Source organism: Bos indicus, chromosome 5 (genome assembly GCF_029378745.1).
Source record: "Bos indicus isolate NIAB-ARS_2022 breed Sahiwal x Tharparkar chromosome 5, NIAB-ARS_B.indTharparkar_mat_pri_1.0, whole genome shotgun sequence".
NCBI classification, from domain to species: Eukaryota; Metazoa; Chordata; class Mammalia; order Artiodactyla; family Bovidae; genus Bos; species Bos indicus.
This window is the reverse complement of record NC_091764.1, coordinates 118,964,705-118,979,983: the sequence shown is the minus strand read 5'-3', so window position 1 is coordinate 118,979,983 and position 15,279 is coordinate 118,964,705. Positions and strand designations below refer to the sequence as shown.

Here is a 15,279-nt window from a genome sequence, read left to right as displayed (position 1 = left end):
GGCCTCATGGATCTGGGGATGGTGACCCCGGGGGTGCCAGTCTGCTTGTCGCCAAGGATCCATCCCAAAAAAGGGCACAGCACACAGATGGGGCCCTTGGAAAGGTTACCCGCCTCCTGGACTCTGGGGGAGGCGGCAGCCCCAGCTCAGAGCCCATTCTGCTGCCGGAGCAGCGAGGAAGGTTCAGGAAAGGGGCTGGGGAGCCTGGCACACCTCACGGGTGTGGAGACAGGCCCTGCCTCCATGCTAAACACAGAGAAACAAGGGCGGCTGATATCAGACAAGCGCACGGCTGCAGCTCCAACTGGAGATCCGGGGATGCTCGCTGCAGCCCGGCTCTGACACCCTTGAGGGGCCGCCCTGCTCAAGACCCCTGCCACCCAGGCCTGCGAGGGGGAGGCTGCTGGCAGGGCCCCCAGGCCCGAACCCCCACAGTCACAAGAGGCTGCCGAGGCATCCATGGGGCAGCGGGGGGCCTGCGTCAGCTTTACAGCGCCGACCTTGGAAGGTGCCCCACTCAAGCTCAGAGCTGACCTCTGACCGACCACGGGGCACGGACCCACAGCTCCCTGCAGAGCAGCTGGGCCACACTGGCCTCCTGACGGTGCTGCTGAGAGAGCCCACCTGCGCCCTCACATGGAGGCTGCGAGAGCGGGAGGGGCGGGTTTTCCTCTGGCCTAACTCCCAGGGGCCGTGGCCCCCGCTTCTCTGCCTGGGGGTGCCAGCAGAGAGCTCCCAGGTGCTTCCATGAGCTCCCGCTCCCTGACCTAACGCTCCCCGCCATCGAGGTGGGCGTCGTAGCCTGGAGCCCATGCCAGCCCTCAGCTTCCTACGGAAACCTCAGGAGGATGGGCCTGGATGAGGCGTGATAATTGGCCTGTGGAGCCAGCAGTGAGCGTGCCAGGCCTGCGGAGCCCCAGAGCGGCCCCCAGAGGTCACGGCCGGGCGTCCCCAGCTCCCCTGGCCTCACTGTCCCCCTGTGCTGGGGGAACGTTCCTTTGGAAAAGGAATCTCAGAGAAAACATCCCTGGGACTGCTCTGCTGTTCTCGCCTCCCAGCCCACGGAGGTGAGCAGGGGACCCAGCGCTCCTCTTGGTGGATCCAGGAGGGACCCGGGGCCCCCCCGGGGTTCTCAGAGCCTCTGCTCTAGATGCCTGCCTGGGGCGCCTGCATCAGACCACGCCCCACCCCCATTCTTTCCTCTTAAAGGCCCTCTGCCCAGAGGTGGGGTCTGAAGCCCCTCTGTGGGTTCGAACCTTTCCTGCAGCCTGGGGCTGGGAGGACATCGCCCAGAAATGAGAGCCCCCCCACACAACAAGCTTGTGTGGGCTGAGCGGCCTGGAGGTGCTCTGTGTGGCCCCTTGGGCCGATGGGCACTCAGTGACCCCGTGATGCTCTGAGCAGCCAGGGGACAGACCCATCCGGCCACAGAGCCGGCAGCCTCTTGCATCAGGAAGCCGGGGCCCGGCTTCTCGCCGTCGCTGGTGTGGGGTCAACCCCCAGCCCCACCTGCTTAGGCCCCTGCACCCCAGGACAGCCGGGGGGCTGCGTACATACCGTGGTGGTCTTTATCCGCCCACCGGGCTGTGTGCACGTCCAGCCTGACCGGTTGATCAGCAAGTCGCAGCCCTCCCCCTCCAGACACGGGAGCATGTCACACCACTGCTTTGTCCTGATGATCCGCGCTGTGGACAGAGGACAGAGGACAGAGGTCAGCGCCGGCCGGGGGTGGGGCGGATCCCATGCTGCCCAGCACCCAGCCCTGGCCTCAGGGACGGGAAGGCTGGGTGGGCAGCCCCTGGGGCCAGTTGGGGAGCCCCGCCGGGCACCGCCCCTGCCCTGGGCTCCCAGCCACCTGCTTGCTGTCTGTGGGCAGCTCTGTCATTGGTTACTCGGTCAGCAGGGACGGAGGGCCTTGGGGACAGTGTCAAGGAGCAGCCAAGGCGCCTTCCTGGAAGGGACAACATCGTTCTCTCCTGTGTCTGGAACCCATGTGAGAGCAGGAAAGCCTGCCCGGTCAGAACCTCCTCACATGTCTTGGGAGCCACCCATCCGCAGGTCAGAATCCAGGTGCTGGGTCAGGCTGGAAGGAGGTGGGCGGGGGGCGGGCGGGGAAGTCTGGCAGATCTAACAGTGACCACAGCACTCCCAGAGCCCCATCCACAAAGGGGACCCCCCAGAGGCCATCCTGGGGTGGTGAACCCCCAGAATATGTCCCGGGGCGGTGAGCCCCCAGAGGCCATCCCAGGGCAGGGAACCCTCAGAATATGTCCCGGGGCGGTGAGCCCCCAGAGGCCGTCCCGGGGCGGGGAACCCTCAGAATATGTCCCGGGGCGGTGAGCCCCCAGAGGCCGTCCCGGGGCGGTGAGCCCCCAGAGGACGAAACCCACCACTGCTCTGTGGCTGTAGTCGGGGGGCTGGGGACCCCTCACTGATGGAAACCCTGGAAGGAGGGGCTATGTGATGGAAAGAACACGGATCATATTAACGGACATGTCGTTAAAGGAACCTGGGAACTGCGGGTCGTTTCTGAATTAGGACCAAGTGACCCATGTCCTTCCAGAGGCGATCGCTGTGGTGGCTGCAGACCCGGGTGGGGCGCAGCCCACGGGGCCCACGCTGTTCTTCCTACGCCTCAAAATTCTCAGCAACCTTTGCAGCCTCCTGGCGCTTCTCTTTTCACAGAGGACAGCAAGCACAGCACCAGCCACGCAGGCAGCGGCTGTCCCTGCAAAGCGACAGCCACGCAGGCAGCGACTGTCCCTGCAAAGCGACAGGGGACCCGGGAGCCTCGCCCCGTGGGGGCCTGGGCCTCGGGGCCCCTGCAGGGGAGCAGGACTCGGTGAGTCTTAACAATGGGTTCCCTGGGAGGTGGTCTGGAAGACAGACAAGGACGGCATCCCAGGTGACCCCTTGGTGTCAATTCTGACAGATAAGCAGGAGCTGCCTGAACACAGGGGAGAGTGTCCTGGGACCGATTAGTGATGCCCGCTGCGGGCACAGCAGAGGGCCCTGTGGTGTGTGCTGCCCCACGGCCCCACCCCAGGCATCTCACTATCCATGGTCACCGGTCAGTCAGCCTGAGACCAGCTCCGTTCTAGGCCGAGCTATGGACAGAACCGTGACCCACCAAAGTCATAGGATGACCCCAGGGTGGCTGGGCTTGGAGACGGGATCTTTAGAGATCCTGTTTAACTGAGGTTAAACAAGGTCACAAGGGTGGGGCCTCCCCCCACGGAATCAGTGCCCTTAAGAGAAGTGACCTCAGCAAGACCAGCCTCCCCTGCGTGGACACAGTGAGGAGGGGGTGCCGCCAGGAGCCCGTCAGCAGCACCTGCACCACAGCCTCCCATCTCCGGAGCTGCAAGAAATGGAGTTTCTGCTGCTCAAGCCCCACGGCCTCCAGTTGTGACTGCAGCCTGAGCCTGAGCAGACAGCCTGGGAGACCCCACGGCTCAGAAAAGCCGCTCATGCAGCTGAAGTCAGAGCGGAAAACCAGTCTGGCTGAGTGGCAGCTCCTGCGGAGGAAGAGACGGGCTCTGCTCCCCCGAAGGGTGAGGGGGATGCCCCAGACACGGCTCCAAGATGAACGACAAAGGCCGCCCACCACCTCGTGTCCCTCGGAGCCCCCAGGGCTGGCAGGCAGAGACGGCTGTGCCCCCAGCACGCCCCGCTCGGGCCTCCTCTCCTCGTCTGCACTAGGCAGAGATGGCTGCGCCCCCAGCACGCCCCCCTCGGGCCTCCTCTCCTTGTCTGCACTTCATTCCGGTGGAAGTCCCCAGTGCACCACTTTGGCGGCAGTAAAAGATTCACAAAAACCTTGTCGTTGCAGCAAGCACAAACCTTAAACCCATGGAGCAGCGAGACTGAAACACACACCCTGCCAATCCCTGGAAATCCTGTGTGCACAGCATAGAGAAGATCAAGACGAATTAAAGAAAGAAGGGAGGGTTTCTCTGGGATCAACCAGGACACGCGGGGTGAGAAGAGGCTCACGTGTGGTTAGAAAAGTCTGAATCTGTGCTCCCCTCTGTGTCCCGGGGCTACGCCCAGGGAGATGCTGTCAGGCCACTGTGCCCGGCTCAGAGACCTCCATCGGGGGGGCGGGGACCCAGCCCCTGGCGGCCCAGGGACCAGAGCAGGAACTTGGCCTTCTCAGGCAACAGGCCTGCTCTTAGCTGCAAGAGGGACATGCAGACCAGGAGGCAAGGAGGCTGGGGTGAGGCCCTGCTAGGAGAGGCCACAGCCATCCAGAAAGTGGTCATCCCACACCAGGGGCAACGTCAGAGTCCTCCTTCTGATGTCGACGCTGCCCTGGCTGGTTGCAGGACCAGATGACGGAGTGGGGATGGATGGATTCAATCTGCCCTGCTGTGCCAGCCAGGACCTTGAGCCCGGGGTGCCCCCCTCAACCCACCATAGGCGCTGTCCTCCCCGGGAAGCTCAGTGACTGTGGGGACAGAGGAGAAGCTGTAGGTGGAGTATCCGGCCCAGGGCTGGGCCAGTCCACACCCCAAACACACGTCCTTCACAGTTGAGTGAGGACAGAAGCCACTCTCGGCCGCTGACCATGGTGCCAGAGATGGTGGACAGATGCTGGGGGAGACGGAGCCAACCTCCCCACAGCCAAGGGTTGGGATGCCCGCTAGTCCCCTGGAGCCCGCCCCCAGGCTGCAGTGGGCACGGCTCCAGGCCCTTGGTCAAGGCCACGAGCCCCATTCATCTTCCCTGAAGCTTCACGTGAGGGCTGCTTACTCCAAGCCTCCATCCCCTCCGGGAGATGGGGGCACACAGCCCCAGCGGTCATGGGGGAGCCCCAAAATGTGACAGGACATTTGAAGGTCAGGGAGAGGGAGGAAAGCTTGAGGGGTGAGGGATAAGGTAGGGGAGGGACAGAGGTCCTGCCCATGCTGCAGGCACAGACCTGCACACACATGTTCACACACACACATGCACATGTGGAAACATGCATAAGGATGCGGAGGCCCTAGATGGAGCACACTCACATGTGGAAACACCCAAAGCACACGCACACGCCTATATGTGGGAAACGGCTCATGTGTGCACAGCTACATACACTGACAGGCACACACGTGTACATGAATGTGGGGCTTCCCAGGCGGCGCTGGTGGTAAAGAACCCGCCTGCCAAGGCAGGAGACGCAAGAGACGCAGGTTCAATCCCTGTGTGGGGAAGGTCCCCTGGGGAGGGCAAGCAACCCACTCCAGTCTTCTTGTCTGGAGAGTCCCATGGACAGAGGAGCCTGGCGGGCTACAGTCCATAGCACTGCAGAGTCGGACACGACTGAAGCAACCCAGCATGCACTCGCACTCACGGATGCTTGAGCACACACTCATCACCACACACGTGGGACCGCTGTGAGGGCTGCCTGGCAGGGAGCAGGCACGCGGATGTGTCTGCAGAACAGACAGACACACCGACTCCCTGACCACTGCCCTGCTCCCACCCAGAGAGGTGGCCTGGTGTGTGGGCACCGGCCCTGCTGAGGGTGCTGGATGGCCAGTAGCAACCACACAAGGCCTTCTGTTGGCCTTGGGAGCTCGGCTCAGCCAGCCCCAGCCCACTTCCTGTGGGGGCAGTCGGCGGCGCAGGGCTGGGCCACCGTGTTCCAGGGACAAAGGGGCCTTTCATGCCCACACGTCACCACCTCATCTCTGGTCCTGACGTCATGGCAGCTCTCAGCTGGGGAGGGTGTTCCCTGGGGTGGAGGGGGTCCAGTGAGCAGAGTGACGTGGACGACAGCTGGGGACCGCAGTCCAGCCTGTTCCGGTGTCACGACCGGGGGCCCTCGGCCTCTGCAGGCCCAGGGCGTGGGTCTCCTGTGGCCGCATATCCAGTGCCTGTCCGAGGCACAGGGGAGGGCGGGTCCATCCACGCTGGGCCTTGGGGCCCAAGATGGACCAGCTCTGACAACCGGAGCCTATGACGGGCGCTGCACCCAGGGACCCAGCCTGGTCACACTCCTCTCCTTCTGCCTCACACACACACATTTGCACATATGCACACATTTGCATATGCACACGTTTGCACACAACACACGCTACTCCATGTATACTTGCACTCACACACATCTGCATGCACACACACACACATTCGCACATGTTTGCATACAACACATAAATGCTTGCACGTGAGCACACACATCTGTGAACACATGTGCAACCCAGCACATGCAGTCTGCACACACTTGCAATACACGTCTACACACGCTTGCACAGCACACATCTGCATGCACACAGTTGCACATCCACATGCACTTGTGCACGCACTTGCACACGTTTGCACACACCACACACATTTGCACGTGAGTACACATCTACACACACACATGCCTTCACAGGCAACACTTGCACATGCAGTCTGCACATGCTTGTACATACATGTCTCACGTTTTCGCAGTAGTCTGCACATGCATGCACGTCTGCACACGCTTGCACACACACACATTTGCACACACAAGCACTTCTGCACACGTACTCATGTCCACAGGGTGGTGTGAGAATGCAGGCTGCAGAGCCACTCTTCCCTCTTGCAGCCATGCGGGGGCAGGCAGAGGCTGGTTCCTCCTCTCCGAGCGCCCCTCTGTGAGAACACCAGGGTAATTCCAGGCCCAGAGCCTCAATCCCGGCCACCGTCTCCCCAGAAGGACGCCACCCCTGCAGCCCAGGTGCTCGTGAAGGACAAGACACGCCTTGTGGGGCACAGAGGACCAGCGTCTGGGGCAGGGAGGGGCCTGGAGCCTGGTGGGGAGCAGGGCAGGGCCCGGGTGTCCCAGGGGCTGAGGAGCTGGGGTCCGCTGGGTGCAGGTCGTGAACACATCAGGGACTGGCTCAGGCAGGTCCCGGGCAATCAGCTGAAGGGCCAATTGCCAAAACTGTGGGGGCAAACTGTGCCTGGCATCAAAGACAGACCCCCGGAGCCGCAGGGTGACGGGGGCCACAGAGGGGCCTGGGACACCTCCTAGAGAAGACAGAGTGCCGCAGATTCAAGGGACAGGGCAGCACAGGCCCATGCGGAACCCAAGCGGGGACCCTCAGAACAGGTGCCACAGGGACACAGCGCACCTGCCTCGGGGCCTGCTGGGGGCGCCAGCTCCTTCCTCCTTAAGAGACAGACGCACCCTCCCACCCCTGGAGCCTCACTCTGAATATCAGCCACCTGGGGTCAGAGAAATTTGGGGCCAAATTCACTCGGATCCACGGCCAGCCAGTGAGAGATGGGGCACTGCCTGAGCGCATTACACCCTAGAAAGCTCGTGGGGCTTCACACGTGCCGCTTCTCAGGAACCTGCAGAAGACCCAGAGTTGGGCTCAACCAGCAGAGACCAGCAGCGTCTCTCCTGGGAAGGCCCGGGAGACTGAGCCTTTGTCTTATCTGCAGACAGTTCCTGAGTGCTTGCCCTCACTGGGCCCCCCTCACGGGGCCCAGTGTCCACCCTCCAGGGCCACCACTCTGGAATTTTCCATCTCAGCAAAAAAGGCAGCCTGCAGGAGGCAGGAAAAAGGCAGGAGGGGCCGGGACTGAGGCAGAAGCTGCAGGGCCTAAGCCTGGACTCACTCTGCTCAAAGAGGACACTGCACTTTCCCCAGCGCGCTCCTCGACTGGGCCAAGCACAACTTTGATTGCTCTAATCCTCCAGACCAGGGTCCTGAGGATGTGTGGAGGGTCTGATTGGACCTCAGACCAAGCAGCTCACCAGCCATGAGAGCCTCCTACAGAGGCTGTGTGCAACTGTTGACCTCGTGGGTGTTTGTGTATATGCGTGTGTGTGTATGTGGTGTGCACAGACGTGCCCCTGTGTGACACCTGAAGCTCTCTCGCAGGGATGAGCTGCGTGGATGTGGGGCCCCTGCCCCTCCCCACCAGGACTTGTGCGATTCTGGGACCCCTTTCTGCTCCCAGCACACGCAAGCTCCAAGGACGGAGAAGGTCAGAAACGCACCCCTTCCAGACGCCTCTGCCGGTCCCCCCCCCACTTCCGCAAAACCGAGGACATGGACACGCAGGATGACCTTGAAGACACCCGGGGCTGGTGGCTGGCATGCGTGCTTGGACAGCAACTGTGGCGACGAGCGTGCTGCCCTCCGGAGTCTGGACAGATGGACGGGGATGCGTGGCACTAATTGGCTGGGATCACAGAGACCGTGCTGCTCCGCTCAACGCCCGCGCCCTTTGCTGCTCGTAAATTGCATGGTTCCCTTTGGAATAAACTGTTTCTTCATTTCCATTAACACATGAATCTGCTTACTTTACTCAACAGCTCGGAAAAATGAATCACCCAGAACAAAACCAGTGGGATTCCAGAAATCTCCGGCCATCTCTCAGATGCAGTCATAAAGGGACTGTGCCCATCCAAGGTGGGGAGGCTGCATCTGGCAGCGACGTCCCTGGCCCCAGAGTCCCCCCGGCCTCGCTGGTGACGGAGGGCTCAGGCCACACGCACACATGGGGGAAGCGGCGGCTGACATTTAACACGAGCAGAGAGACACTAACTACATACACACACACACACACACACACACACACCCACCCACCCACGGGGGTCAGGCACAACTGAGATGTGCGTAGGTTTCCAGAAGAGTCCACCACACGAGGGGCTGGCACAGGCCCTGAGGATGGAATCGAGATGCTTCTGCTGCAGGAATGTCTAGAGGGTCCCCAGAAGGCCCCATCTTTCTGCTCCTCAGGGCAGCACGTGAGGGCCCCTCCTGGGAGTGGTCACCAGCTGGGGCAGGAAAGCCCAGCGGGGCTGGAGGTCAGAAGGCGCCTGGGGTTGGGGAGCGCTGTTCAAGGGTGTTCCCTGCCAGGCCACTCTAAGGCCAGCCCTCCTGGGTAGGAGGACTTCGAGGAGGGGGCTGGGGGCCCGCCCAGGGAGGCCCTGCCCAGCCTGGGGAGACGAGCCTACCCAGCTGGGCTTCCTGGCGGGCTCTGGTCTCCCTGCATCCCCCCGGAGACGGGTGGCCCTGGGCTCAGGAAAACTCCAGCAACCGTAACACCTGCTGGGACCTGCACGCTTCTGGGAGAGATCCACTGTGCCATCACACACTAGGAAGCAGCTTCTGTGTTCCAGAAACTCCTGTTTGAAATGCCAAAGCCCAGGCACACCCGGTGAGCCCACCTGGCAGGGGGCTCCTGGGGGCTCCGGACGGAGCTACGGGGCTCGCGGGCTCCGCTGACAGTGGGCCGGCTTGCCGCTCCTCCCAGGGACACACAGGCTTCCTTGTGGGTAGATGGACGGCTGGCTGTCACTCATGAGGAGGCGATGTGACTGATCCTCTCATCACTCACGGGGGCGCAGAAGGAGAGGTCCAGAACTGTGCCAGGGTCACAGAACTGCTGGAGGGGCGAGGCGGGGACTGGAGTCTGCTCAGCCTGACTGCAGCCCCGACTCTGACTCCACGTGGCCGAGGCCAGGACCCGGCTCCCCCAGCCGGCCGGCAGGAGGAACGTGACCCGCCCAGAGGGTTCAGGGCCTCTGTTTCCTCACTGTCCATGGGATGAAGGCGCCCACGGGGTGGGGGTCTGGGGCTGCTGCAAGGATGGACCTGACGTAAGAGCCAATGGGAATGAGCTGGCCAAGGTACCCCCCCCCCCCCGCCCCACCACAGTCCATGCTAATGAGCTGGCCAAGGTACCCCCCCCGCCCCCGCCCCCCCACAGTCCATGCTCTTAGGATTATCACGGTAGGACAGCAAAGACAGTGGCCAGCTGAGTGCTGTGGGCGGGCAGCGGCTCTGCGGCTGGCAGGAGGGTGGGGGCACAGGGCCCTGGCCGTCTGTGCCAGCGCCCCGTGCCCTCAGGGGCAGCCCAGCCACAGCGAGGACCCCCAGCCCCCACCGGGCACCCCCGTCCCCAGGCACGATTAAGGGCCCCCACGCAGCTGCCTGCCCCAGCCTTCCCCTGCCCCCGGCTCTGCCGGCCCACGGTCCTGCTCTGTGGAGGCACTGGCCAAGACCAGCTCAGGCCCCCGCCATCCACCATGTCATTCCCGAGAGAGCAGCTCAGCTCTCTCGTGGACAATGTCCACCTCGTTTGGAATTCTTTTCTCAGGATGCACTCCTGAGAAGGGGACGACGGGATCGAGGGTCTGAGCGTCTCCATGGTGCTGGATGCGTGCGGCCAGGCTGCCCGGAGGGTGGATGAGACCCTGACCGTGCCGCAGATGACCCTCTAGGACGTCCCGAGTATGGCTGGTCAGGCTGCAGGCCTCTCCGTGTCCTCGGTCCCCTGTCCCTGGGGGAGCCAGCACCGAGTCGCGTCTGGCAGGAGGGTCTGTGGCCATCGCAGCAGGGGGTCGGGGGCAGCTTTACGATGGCCTTGGGCCTGAGTCAGTGTCCCCATAGAGGCGTACCCTCTCAGCGCCCGCCTGACCGCAGAGCTGTGGGCAGAAATGGGGGCTCCTGCTCCTCGCTGGGTCAGCCCGGGCCTGGGCTCCGGGGCTCTGCAGGCGGGGCGGGGGTCACGGGCGATCCGGGAGGCCTGTGTGTGAGCACCCTCCCCGCAGCACCCGGGGCTGCAGGGCTGGGGTGGTGGCTTGTCCCCCGCTCTCTGTCCCCAGAAGCATCCGGAGGGCAGGGGACGGACGGGGTCCCACCGCACTGGACACACAAGGAAACCAGCGGCATCTCACCCGCGGGCATCCCACCCTGGGGGCCTCCTACCCCGGGGGCATCCCACCCCGGGGGCATCCCACCCGCGGGCATCTCACCCCGGGGGCATCCCACCCGCGGGCATCCCACCCCGGGGGCCTCCCACCCCGGGGCCTCCAGGCGGCTCTCCACAGACCCGGGTGCCGGCGCGGGGCTGCTCCAGCCTGGGGCCGGCTGGGCCTGGGTCAGCGGCCCGAGGACAGGAGCCGCTTCCCAGGCTGACCACCAGGGTCTGAGGCCGCCTGCCGCTCCCACGAGGGTTTCCGGCGTCCATGCAGACGCACGTCCACACTCGTATTCAGGAGCTTCTGAGTGCTCCAGGGCTCCGCTAGGTCTCTGACAATCAGAGCACGCAGCAGGCGGCTGCCGGGTCTGCAATCGCGGGCGGGCTGAGCTCACAGCCACCGCAGTTTAGAGGGCTGACTTCACCCCCTCCGCCGCCCCCAGCGTCAGGCTGCGCTGACTCCTCTTGTGAGGAACGGGTATGTGAGATTGCCGCCAACGGTCCCAAAATAGGCTCTGGGCCTTTGCCACGTTGATTACGGCTGACAGCCGGGAAGGGGGGACCGTGAAGGCATCGCCACCACCTGGCTCCAGCGAGTTCTGTGGGCCCAGACGTCCCCGCTGGGCGCGCGGCGGGCATCCTGATGCAGGCGGGGGAGGGCTGGGTCTGGGGGGCCGGGCCGTGCAAGGGGGTGGGAGAAGGGGCACAGAACCCAAAGGGACCCGAGACCCTGCAGTCCTGGCCTGGGGCCCCCTGGGGGGACCCGAGGGACGGAGCTCTGGGCAGAGAACCCTTCCCCCCGCCGGGCCAGCCCCGCAGACTCCTGCTCCAGCCCCCAGCTCTGGGGCCCACCTGGTGGCCGCTGGACCTTGGCCCGAGGATGGAGAGACACGGGGTGGACTGTCTGTGGACCCTGCAGGGGAAGTGTTTTGAGTTCTGTTGGAAACGTCGTGAGGAGACGGGACGAACGGAGAGCGCCCTGGCGGGGACGTGGAAAGAGCTGACGCGGCCACACGTGGCCACTGACCGCACGTCTTTACTGGACAGCACGGGTCTGCGTGGTGGTTTAAAGGCCCCTGTGCTGCGGGGCACAGAGGGGTCCCTGAGGGCTCCAGGGGATGGAGGTGGCCGTCCTGAGTCCACAGAAAAAGGTCTCCGGGACAAACAGCCCTCCCTGTCCCAGCCTTCCGGAACCTTCTCTGACCCTGCCCGACTTCTGCGAGCCAGCTGGGGCCTCTCTGCGGTCCAGGGTGGTCTCTGTGCCCGTCCTGTCCAGGGGGGCCAGGACTCAGGGACTTCTCAGGAGCAGCCTACCTCCTCCTTGAAAGGCTGCCCCCGGGTCTGGCTCCAGGCTCCCTGACCTGCTCTGGTCCCCTCCGTCACGTGGGACAGACAGATGTCAGTGAGCCAGCCCAGAGCATGAACCGTCTGTGATTCCTCTTCCTTTGCGGCAAAGGCTGGCGGCAGCTTCCTGGAGCCTTCTCAGGTGTCCCGAGTACTGCCGGGCCAGACTGGAGGGCCCTGTCCTCCCCCGGTACCGAGACTAGCCATCAGAGATGCAAGAGGGGTGGGAGTGGGCACAGCTCAGCTGCTGGGACCCCTGAGCTCCGGTGGCCTGTCAGCCTCTACCCGCCCAGGCCATGGGGGCCACGGTCGCTGGCTCAGGCTATGCTCAGCCCACCTGCAAGGCACACCCAGCTCGAGCACTCGGGCCTGCACTCAGAACAGACAGACAGGCAGGGAGACCCACTGTCCCCGGATACGCCTGGGGTCCAGAGGCCCCAAGGCCACGCTCCGCCCTACGGTGGGGTCTGCGACAGAGGCCGAGGTTGTGGGCCGCGCCAGGCTGGCACACGCCACACCCGAGACCTGGGGATTCGAGAAGAGGCGAGTCCTCCTCCCAGTCACTCAGGCGGAATCTTTCAATCACCCGGCAAAGAAAAATCTGCAAAACCCAGATTATGTTTTAAAATTAGACAAAAATTTTCTTTCGACAACTTCTAGACAGTGTAATTTAGCGAGCACATTCTTGATAATTATTTTTTCTTTAAATAGTTACAGTAGAATGGATTAATTTTCAAGACGAGTCTCTGATTAGCATGACTCATTAGCTGCCTGGGCGCTGTCCGCACTGGAATGCAAGGTCAGAGAAGTCCCCTGGAAGACTGGACACCAGCCCCCGCCCGTGGCAAACTCTCCAGATTTGGGTAATCAAATTAGATTGAGAGAGAAAAACCACAGTTGTCGCGAGCTACCTGCTTCATTATCTCATTAGGATCAAGAAACGTATGTGGAGGGGGAAGAAAAAAAATCTTTCTTGGGCAAATTCCCATGAACCGACAGAAGCGCCTTGGGAGAGCAGACAGGAGAGGCAGCCAGGTTTCCAGTTTAACTCGTGACCGGGAGAGCATCCACCCCGGCTCCGGGAGGCCGCGGGGCTCCTGGAGGGCAGCAGGCGGGGGGTCAGTCCCTGGCTGCATGGGGACATCACACCTCCATGTGCGCAGAGCTGGACACGCCCTCATTTAGGGCGGCCACCCGGGGCAGCCGGGCACCCACAGGGCTGGGGGCTGTGCTGGGGGCCCGTCTACAGAAAGTGATGAGGCTGCGGTCCAGGGGAGAGGTCCGGCCTCTGCAGGAGAGATGCTGGACGTGGCGGCAGACGCCGAGGCTGAGAATGCCAGCTGCTTTCAGGGAATCCAGGCCCCCACTAGGACTCAGACCTGTCACCTTTCATGGACGATAAGGCCCATGAAATATCTAGAAAACCACTCTGCCCATTCAGCTCTCCTTTTATCCATCCACCCTCCACCCATCTACCTATCCATCTATCCATCCACTTATCAACCCACCCACCCTCCCATCCACCCATCCATTCATTTATTGACCCATCCACTCTCCCATCCGTCCATCTAATCTTTAGTGTGTGCAGCACCATGAAACTCTTGAACTTGCTTTCCTTTGCCCAGTGGTGAGAGGCCTGGTCATGCCTACTGAGAAAGGCCAAATAACCCGGTGCTCAGGGACCCCCTGTCCTCCTGCCCCCCAGAGCAAGCTTCAGAGGGAAGCGGGGGAGGAAGTGACATCACTAGCTGAATCAACCCCACCCCGCCTGCCTCTGGCTCCTGCGCAGCAGACATGTGGCCAGCACACAGCGTCCCAGACTTCCTGCCTCCCCTCCTCTCCTGAGGTCCACTTGGCAATGACATAAGGAGCCGGGGACAGCCCGTGGGCACCGAAGACTCTGCCCGGGCTCTCTGCCCCTGATGTGAAGACTGACTCATTGGAAGAGACCCTGATACTGGGAAAGACAGAGGATGAGATGGTTGGATGGCATCATCAACTCCATGGACGTGAGTCTGAGAAAACTCCAGGAGATGGTGAAGGACAGGGAGCCCTGGCATTCTGCCGTCCATCAGGTCGCAAAGAGTCGGACATGACCGAGCGACTGAACAACAATTGTAAACAGGGAACCAGCGAGTTTCCACCCATGAACTGGAGGTTCCAGCGGCTCTTCAAGTATTTCCTCCAGACGGCGCTCCCCGTCCTCCAGCAGCTCAGGCCTCTCCTTCCTGATGGGCTCAGAGCCCCTCTCCCTGTCCCCGCAGGAAGGGAGGCTGTGAGGCCTGGGGAAAGCAGGGCTGGGGAGACGGAGGCCCGGAGGCGGCTTGCAGCCCTGCAGTCCCTGCCTCCATCTGCATGCGGCCCGCCCCTGGGGCCTCTGTCTTCACGTGGCCTCTCCTCTTCCCATGAGGACCCAGGCACTGGAGCAGAGACCCCCTTGATGACCCCGTCTTAACCGGTCACCTCTGATTACATGGCCACCCAAGGCCACAGTCACAGGCCTATGGATTAGAACTTCAGTGCATCTCTGCAATCCAACCCACTACAGACACCCTTCCTGGGGCACAGAGCAAGGCAGCCAGGGCAGGCCATGTCCCACATTCAAGTTCCACATCCCACACTTAGGAGTGACCAGCACAAGGCCCCCTGGCCCCAGGAAATGGACTGAGCCACGTGCAGGCTGCTGGAATCCAGGGCCACGTGAACTCAGCACGGAGCCCCTGAACTGGAGGGTGTGGGTGTTGGATCATTGGGGAGACGCTGTGTTCAGACACCACACCAGGATCGATCGAGTTGGCAAAAAGGATAGACTGCTTCCAACTGAACCCAGTAGCTCCACACGAGCGTTTCATCTCAGAATCTGGGAAAGGCGTCTCTACCAGAAGCACCTCACCTGTGTTAAGATTTACAAACTTCGATTTAAGGAACGGGAAGGAAGCCTCTCCTGACGTCTGTTTATCCACTCTATGGTCTGAGCCCCTCACGGTCGGAGAAGCTCCGAAACGGGGCAGGCTCAGCCTGGACGTCTGGATGCGGTTCCCTTGGTTACCACTTTGATCTGCGTCCCCAGGTCTCCCCATAACTTTGAGCTCAGTTTCGGTCCACGCACAGGGCCCTGCCTGGCATTCCTAATCTTGCTGAAATCCCCCAAGCCGGGAGGCTGCGCCGTGGTAGCGGTGAGGCCCTGCCAGCCACCCGAGGTGAGGGGGGCGAAGAAAAGGCCCAGGGAGTGAAATGCCCACAGGAGATGCTGGAATCAAA

At 62.5% G+C, this 15,279-nt stretch overlaps 1 protein-coding gene across 2 annotated transcripts in view; it reads right to left on the bottom strand.

Annotated features, from left to right (window-relative positions):
• Positions 1 to 15,279, bottom strand: part of TAFA5 (TAFA chemokine like family member 5) — a 178,719-nt gene that overhangs the window by 24,853 nt on the left and 138,587 nt on the right. For both annotated transcript variants that reach the window (XM_070790592.1, XM_019961998.2), the window contains exon 3: positions 1,558 to 1,685. In XM_070790592.1, coding sequence (XP_070646693.1) covers positions 1,558 to 1,685 — 128 coding nt within the window. The remainder of the gene's footprint in view (positions 1 to 1,557; positions 1,686 to 15,279) is intronic.